The 8,356-nt window shown below is 47.1% G+C and overlaps 1 protein-coding gene across 1 annotated transcript; it reads left to right on the forward strand.

The window, feature by feature from the left end:
- The first annotated feature begins 3,942 nt into the window (after positions 1-3,942).
- Positions 3,943-7,304, forward strand: LOC117839546 (guanosine nucleotide diphosphate dissociation inhibitor At5g09550). The gene is made up of 13 exons (XM_034719900.2): positions 3,943-4,366; positions 4,477-4,539; positions 4,656-4,739; positions 4,847-4,954; positions 5,056-5,228; positions 5,337-5,448; positions 5,690-5,770; positions 5,853-5,915; positions 6,021-6,122; positions 6,227-6,351; positions 6,533-6,743; positions 6,826-6,900; positions 7,018-7,304. Exons 1-13 carry the CDS (start codon positions 4,280-4,282, stop codon positions 7,075-7,077), a joined length of 1,344 nt encoding a protein of 447 aa, XP_034575791.1. The 5' UTR covers positions 3,943-4,279; the 3' UTR covers positions 7,078-7,304.
- Positions 7,305-8,356: the final 1,052 nt, after the last annotated feature.

Below are 8,356 nucleotides of genomic sequence, written 5' to 3' on the forward strand. Positions count from 1 at the left end.
TTTGAGGTCCATGGGCTATTTATACCCCCCCCTCTACTTGCCCACTGAAGACCAATACTCATCAAGAACACATCCATACAACCAAAAGTGCAAAAGTGATAATCCAACGCTTAGCACAAACTTAGAGAGCGATTAGTTCTAGGATAGACCTGGAGAGAGTGAGTGTAAGGTGTTGCTACTTGTGATTGGTCCAAGGAGTGAATAAGCTTGGTGAGGCGGCATCTTGGGGTCTTGGTGGCTCGTTGGCAAGTCTTCGACCCTCCGGCTTGGTGTCGAGAGGCGACGATGACCGTGTGTGGGGGACTAGGAGATCCATTCCTTCGTGGAGAAGCTCCATAGTGAAGATGACATCAAGGTGGACGAAAGAGAGGGAGTGGTGAGCCTTGCCTTAGAAAGCTTCTCATCCGGCTTGGCGAGAGCCTTTACAGCGAGTCCAAGACCATGATCGGGAGAGACTTGGTGACCAGGAGCATATCCTTGGTGGAGTTCCAACATGAACTAAGGGTGACATTTGTCTTCCGATACCAAGAGATAAATCATCGTGTCGAGTTTGCATCCTTCCTAACTCACTCCTTTACATTTCCATTTCTTACTTGTAACTTGAGTGCCTTTACATTTTAGAGTAGTATTTTGCTAGAATTGGATCTAGGTTGCAAAACTCTTTGTGGGTGGGAAGTTTCACTAGATCAACCATAGATGCACATCTAGATAGCATGATCTAGTCTATGTTTTGTAAGAAGTAGAACTTCCCCATTTCCAACTTGTTACAATTAGAAAGCATGACTAATCAAATGCAATTTCTTCTCTTCTATTATTTGTAATTTTTGCATCGTTTTCAACTATACGACCAGTTGTACACAGGGGGCATACCCCCCCCCGGCATAACTGCTTGCACACACCCCTCCCCCTCCCCCAATAAGAGTTGCACTTTGGTTAGGGCAAGAAGGCATAGCTAGCCGTTATAACTTCATGTTTTGCGTTCAATTTTATATGTCAATACTCGTTGAATGAGATAGAATGGGTAATACTTGTTTCACCCATTTCTCTTTAAGGGCCAACTTCATAGAGATGGATCTAAGTTGTGTGTGGACGGTCAGTGTACCTCTATTTATAAGGTATACAGATTGAAGTTGTGAAGGGATATTTACCTCTTTGTCGTACGGTTTACAGCCCAATTTTTCTTATAAATTGTTTTTTATAATACCACGGCAAAACAAAGTCTTTCTCCATCCTTTGAGAGAGTAGGTTATTAAATCCATGACCACCCTTTGAGGGAGTAGGTTAAACCCATGACAACAGTTTTATTCTCCAAACTCCGAAGCTTGATTGGTTTTAACCCTTCCCTGGACAGTAGGTTGGTTTTTGACCCGGTACTAATATGAGCATTAGTACTAGGTCTAACGGCTAGTTCCCCATGAGCCCCCCGTGACCCCCTTAGTACCGGGTGGGAGCTCCACCCGGTACTAAAGGTCACCCGGTACTAATGTGCCTAAGGGCCTTTAGTAGCGGGTGAAGCTCCCAATCGGTACTAAAGGAGCTCCATCCGCCTTATCCACTCCCCCATACCCGCTCCTGTCGTCTCTCCTTATCCGCTCTCCCTCCCTCCTCCCTTCCTCCCTCCCTCTCTCGCTCTCGGCCCGCCAACCTTCTCCCTCTCTCACTCCCTCCCTCCCTTCCTCTCTCACTCTCAGCCCTGTGCCGGCAATCGAGCCCCGCACCCGACGGCTCGAAGGCACGGCGACCAGAGGCCGACCCATCTGCGCGCGGGGACGCGAGGTGCCGGTGGCCGAAGACGCAGTGGCCGGCCCCAATTGCGCGGCGGCGGGGGCCGGGCAGCGAGCGGCGGGAGGACGGTGGTAGGGGTCGGGCGGGAGGGTGGCGGTGGGGCCAGGCTCGGGCAGGGTGATTTCTTTTTTTATTTCTTAATACCCCTTTAGTATCAGTTATTACACCCGGTACTAAAGGCCCCTCTTTAGTACCGAAGTAGCAATACCAGTTGCACAACCGGTACTAAAGGGGGGTTAGGAACCGCTACTGAAGGCGCTTTCCCCAGTAGTGGGAGGTGGTTGGACTCCACTACTCCAGCTATCCATAGTCCATTTCCGAATTTTTTTAGCCCTTTTTTTGAAAGATTCTCACAAATAGGCTCTTGGCGGAAACATTTCAAAATCTGGACCCTTAGCTTGGCGCCATCCACGCTGGCACCAAGCTTACACGTCTCGGCGCCAGAGGGTTTGGCGCCAAGGTCGTTGCGCCGTCGGTGACGTGGGTGCTGACATGGCAGGAGGCTTGGCGCCAGCATCGATGGCGCCAAGCTTGGCACCGTAGATCTTGGCACCGAGCTGCTACCCATAGCTCTTGGCGTTTCGAATGAAACATGTATAATTATTCCAAGGAGCATGCAACAAACTAGACTACGGTTCAGCTGGTTAGGACGTGTGCATCTTATTCCAAAGGTCTGGATTTGAACACCAACATTGAATCTTTTTTGCTACATTTTATTTTTTTCTCCCTCCCTCTGCGAGCACGGCAACGAAGGGTCAAGTGCGTTCCGGTATACTCGGCCACAGGTGCTCGAGTGCGTCTCGTTTCCTTCGATGCTGGGGGTTCAAACCCAGACCTTTGGGATAAGATGCGCACATCCTAACCAGCTAAACCGTAGTGTGGTTTGTTGCATGCTCCTCGAAATAATTATACATATTTTATTCGAAACGCCAAGAGCTATGGGGTAACAACTCGACGCCAAGATCTACGGCGCCAAGCTTGGCGCCATCGATGCTGGCGCCAAGCCCCCTGCCATGTCAGCACCCACGTCATTGACGGTGCAACGACCTTGGCGCCAAACCCTCTAGCACCGAGACGTGTAAGCTTGGCGCTAGTGTGGATGGCGCTAAGTTAGGGGTCCAGATTTTGAAATGTTTTCGCCAGGAACCTATTTGTGAGAATCTAAAAAAAAGGGCTAAAAAATAAAAAAGTAGGTAATCCATTTGCGTGAGAGACTTCTTTGCCGAGGGCAAATTATGTTCAATGCAGGGCAACGATAGACAGGAAGCCAAATTATGTTCAATCCATTTCACCTTGTATGTAAACGAAAAAGGCCATGCCTTTCTTTTGATCAATGTGGCTCTGCGCATGGAAGCTAGTAATCGATGAGAAGAGAACGCATCACAAGCACTCGGTGGTTCGTTGGTCCGTCACGGTGGTTCGGCTCCCCACACTTGGCTTCGTTGATCGCTGGCGGCATTTTCTTTCCTTTTCTTTTATTTTTCTCTCAAAATTTTGAAAAGCAAAAAAAAAAAGTGAGAGAGCGTGTGGTGTTGGTGGTGCGAGTGGTGCGAGTGCCGCGAGGTCGCTGTTCTGGTGGTGTGGACTGTTGAGGAGCTGTGGTGGAGTGATGACGTTATATGGCACGTGTTGATGTTCCAATCCAATTGGTCGCTGGTATTGTTGTTGAGTTAAGTGGTATGGTCGTGTTGATGTCCCAATCTAACCGGTCGGTTTTGTTGTTGCGTTGAGTGGTATAGTCGTGTTGATGTTTCAATCCAACCGTCCAATGTTGTGAGTTGAGTTGTATGGCTATATTGATGTCCCAATCTAACCGATCGATGTAGTTTTTATTTTTTGCCTAGTCTAAACTTATCCTTCCTTTTAACATAATTGGCGGCTCTTGCGCCTGATTCGTTGAAAAACAAGCACTCAGAATGGATCCGAACACGCTCATTTTCTATTTGGAACGAACTACCGAGTTCAAGTACGAGCTAAAAGCTCCTACCTAAGTTAGTTACGAGTCCACCCACATAATATAGTTGATGACACCAAGGTCAATAAAGTTCAAAATTAAAAGGCCCAGCTAATCGCAGTGAATTTTCTGCCGATTTATCGGTGCCTAATCAAATCAACATACTAGTAGGTGCGCCGTGATCGATCTCTGTTGGATGCCTGCAGTTTGCCGTCGCCGAGCCGCGCGCCGTGGCGTGCGTCCGTGGTCGAGGAACGTCGTAGCCACAGCACGCATCCGGCAAAAGCGCGGCGCGGGGGTCGCGCGCGACGTGTCGCGTGCCGCCGCGACCGCCTCCGGCGACATCCTCGCGGGACGCAGCGACCAGTTCGTCTTCCTCCGCGGATGCATGCATGCCCGTCCTCGTCGTCTTCTCCGGGTCCTTGCCCTATATACGGTAGGCCAAGAAGAGATGAACCAGAGAGAGCGTGAGATCGATCGATAAGGAGGGGAACAAGCAACCGAGGAAGAGCAGGGAGGCCCGGCCAGGACGAGAGCAAGATGGATGAGGAGTACGACGTGATCGTGCTGGGGACGGGGCTCAAGGAATGCATCATCAGCGGCCTCCTCTCCGTCGAAGGCCTCAAGGTGACCCCATCGTGCATTTCTTCAATTCGCTTCCTGTTTCTCTTGTTAGCGAGACGAACAAGAACGTATAAAACTGTAAATGTTTGTTGTTTCTTATTATGCGCACACAGGTTCTCCACATGGATAGGAACGACTACTATGGAGGAGAATCTTCATCCCTGAATCTGACCAAGGTTTGACGACACATTAGCGTGATCCTGTCATTTCTGCTCTGACCAGCTTGTTCCCTTTTGAAATCACATATCCATTCTGATTTCTAACTTTTCTCTCCATCTTATGGTACATTTAGCTCTGGAAGAGGTTCAAAGGCAATGACAGCCCTCCTGAACATCTGGGTGTCAGCAAGGAATACAATGTCGACATGGTACCCAAGGTTTGCCGCCACCTGAGATCTTCAACTCCAGTTTCTGTTTCTCCTTTAGAATGTTCGCCATCATGTGCAGAGCCGCTGATCGAAATAAACTAATTCTGAATTTGCAGTTCATGATGGCAAACGGTGCACTGGTTCGTGTCCTGATCCACACCAGTGTTACAAAGTATCTAAACTTCAAGGCCGTCGACGGCAGCTTTGTGTACAACAATGGGAAGGTAATGAGTCTTGTGCATTGAGATATCAGATATCATCCAATCGTCCAACATGTATGCATGCTGAATCAGATTCATCCTTGCTTGTTTGGTAATGATCATAGATCCACAAAGTCCCTGCCACAGATGTTGAGGCCTTGAAGTCTAACCTGATGGGCCTGTTCGAGAAGCGCCGTGCTAGGAAGTTCTTCATATACGTGCAGGATTACGATGAGGAGGACCCCAAATCGCACGAGGGCCTGGATTTGACCAAGGTTACGACAAGGGAAGTTATCTCGTAAGTCGCTTTCAGTTCTTCTCCACTTACTAGAAGTTGGAAAGCTAACTACTTGTATTTTTTTTCAATAATTCCTAATCCAAAGATTACGTTGTTTTCTTGGATCAGCAAATATGGATTGGAGGATGATACAGTAGACTTTATTGGGCATGCGTTAGCGCTTCATCGGGATGACAGCTATCTGGATGAGCCTGCACTTGACACTGTCAAGCGAATGAAGGTCCTTCCCGGCCTTTGTTATTGATGTCTGGTCTCTGTTTTCCTCCCATTTTGTGTGATCCTCTTCACCACTCAATACACGATTACACAAACAAAGATCAAGTTAAGAACATGCATGTTTAAATGGACTTCAAAATGACAGCTACTAGTTTTACATTGCCTTTGTACTTAGTTCTTGGAATATTATCCCCATAGGGGGCAAAAATGAACAAAAGTCTAATGTTGGTCCTCTGTTTCAATAGCTTTATGCAGAATCACTGGCTCGCTTCCAAGGCGGGTCCCCATACATCTATCCTCTATATGGTTTAGGAGAACTCCCTCAGGTCAGCCCTATAATGCTACAACGAATCAACTAACACGCTGTTTAAGCTTCATGATAAACTGAAAATCTGCATGCTGTGAAAGGCTTTTGCCCGTCTGAGCGCTGTTTACGGTGGCACGTACATGCTGAACAAGCCAGAATGCAAGGTAAACTGAAGAATTTCAGTCAGGTCGCAACTTGAGAATGCTCAAATCAAATAGTGGTTTCCAAACTTCTGACGAGAGTATGCCAAACTTGCCAACTGTTTGCAGGTTGAGTTTGATGAGAGTGGCAAAGCATACGGTGTGACTTCTGAAGGAGAGACTGCAAAATGCAAGAAGGTTGTCTGCGATCCATCGTACTTGCCTGAAAAGGTATACATGTTTGTTCTTGTCAGAGCGAAAAGAAAAGATATACGTGTATTGACAAGTCACTTCCACATGTTTTGAGCTTCTAAAATGCTTCAAACAATGAACAGGTGAAGAAGGTTGGAAGGGTGGCGCGTGCGATATGCATCATGAAGCATCCTATCCCTGACACCAAGGATTCACACTCCGTGCAGATCATCCTCCCAAAGAAACAGCTAAAGCGCAAATCAGACATGTAAGTTGTAAGCCATCTGGATACTGGAGCATTAACAGTGCAACATGTGCTACTATTTAATTGGTTCTTGTTGTAGTAATAAGGCACTGACGACATCATACAACACACAAGTATATTAATAGTACAGATCACATATAGGTGTCTATTCTCAGATAATCTGAATTTTGTTGTTCCTTTGCAGGTACGTGTTCTGTTGCTCTTACGCTCATAATGTTGCACCGAAAGGCAAATTCATCGCTTTCGTCTCGACTGAAGCTGAGACTGACAAGCCCGAGATCGAGCTGAAACCCGGGATCGATCTGCTCGGCCCTGTGGAGGAGACATTCTTCGACATCTATGACAGATATGAACCAATTAACAATCCTGAGGAGGATAGTTGTTTCTTGACAAATGTAAGTACATGCAGCTACAGTCTCTACAGTAAAAAAATACCACACTTTACAAGTGTTGATAAGTATGCCTTCGTTTTTGCAGAGCTACGATGCTAGCACTCATTTTGAGACAACGGTGAAGGATGTACTCTCCTTGTACAACCAGATCACTGGGAAGGTAATTTATCATTGGCATAAAGAAAATCACAATTTTTCAGTACTGCAGTGTTGTTACAACTTACAATGGAGATGCCTTCAGTTAGCAATTTAACAACCCTACTTTGATGCAATGCAGGAGCTTGATCTTTCAGTGGATTTGAATGCTGCGAGTGCTACTGAGCAAGAAGCTGCTTGAACATCCTCTATTTCTGCAGCTCGGCCATAGCTACTTCTTCCATTTCTAAAATTATTTCGTAGATGGATTTGTTCCATGAAATCCATCTTTGTCATTCTTTTGGGGTTCCATTTGTCACTTGTAATGAACTACAGTGCCATGGATTTATAAATATAACATTATTCACTGCACTGGTGACAAATAGCTTTCATTGCTCATGTTTGCTTATTCTGAATTATCCTTACTTATACCACACCATCCAATTCACCTGAAAACCTAGGCAGCACATGTTTTAGTTACGTAATTTATGTTGATTCGAGCCTGACAAGTAGAGATAGACGTTTTCTTTCGACAATTCCATTTGAGAGCTTTAGAGCTGAGCTTTGGCCATTTCCGTTGTTGGGGGGACTTACTACACTTTTGCGATCAAAATGGTATAGGTTTGGTTATATTTCATCCAAGATTACCATGATGTCATCCCTAATTGTTGGTCTTAGATTGTAAAAAAGATCACTCAGCCATGGTTCTCAGTTATCAGACCTGACTACAATGGTATTTATTCATATCCCAAGTAACTTAACATGTGTGCTTGTTTGGTCGTCTATGTTTTGTTGGGTCATTTATGAAATTTTTCCACATTGAATCCTTGGATATTACGTAGCCGAGTATGTACATCGGCCGGGTGCGCAAAATATTTTTCCTGCGAGCGGGTGGGCCCTCGCCGTGGAGTTGGCGTTACGGCGCGGCCCACTTCGACCATTCAAAGTCTTGCGATTCTTTATATTCGGGTCGTCCACAGCGAATCCATTTTGCGCAGCCACAGCTTTAGGGCGCGTTTCGCGATCTGTATAGCCTCAGCTAGGTGCGTGACGCAGGCTCGAGCTAGACTGACCAAGTTTATATGGTGCAGAGATGTTAATTGGTAAATCTGCACCTCATGTGCTGATTGGACTGAGAGGATGTTTGCTGGACTGGATGATTTGGTGTGACTATCTTGCACGTGGGCCAAGGTGGAGTTACTACCAGTGCCGGTGGCGCGGAAGAGGACCGTGGCCACCGGCAGGAGGAGGGGCCGCCACTTTCCCAATCCCAAATCATCCTCTAACCTACCCAAAATCCCTCCAAATCCCTACCCCGATTCAGATTTGGAGAGAAAAAACGAGTGAGCGAGAGAGAGACAGCCAGCGGTGGGGCAGAGGGTCGCAGGGGCCATCAGCGTGGATGAGGACCGCGGGTGCCAGCGGGAGGAGGGGTCGTGGGTGCTGACAGTGGAGAAGGAGCCGCGGACGCCGATGGTCGG

This window comes from Setaria viridis, chromosome 9 (genome assembly GCF_005286985.2).
Source record: "Setaria viridis chromosome 9, Setaria_viridis_v4.0, whole genome shotgun sequence".
NCBI lineage: Eukaryota > Viridiplantae > Streptophyta > Magnoliopsida > Poales > Poaceae > Setaria > Setaria viridis.

Bases quoted from the DNA above. Each gene is read 5' to 3' on its own strand.
- LOC117839546 (XM_034719900.2), top strand. From the start codon at position 4,280: ATGGATGAGGAGTACGACGTGATCGTGCTGGGGACGGGGCTCAAGGAA. The intron at 5,771-5,852 runs GTCAGCCCTATA...ATGCTGTGAAAG, and splicing joins GTTTAGGAGAACTCCCTCAG to GCTTTTGCCCGTCTGAGCGC. The intron at 5,916-6,020 runs GTAAACTGAAGA...AACTGTTTGCAG, and splicing joins TGAACAAGCCAGAATGCAAG to GTTGAGTTTGATGAGAGTGG.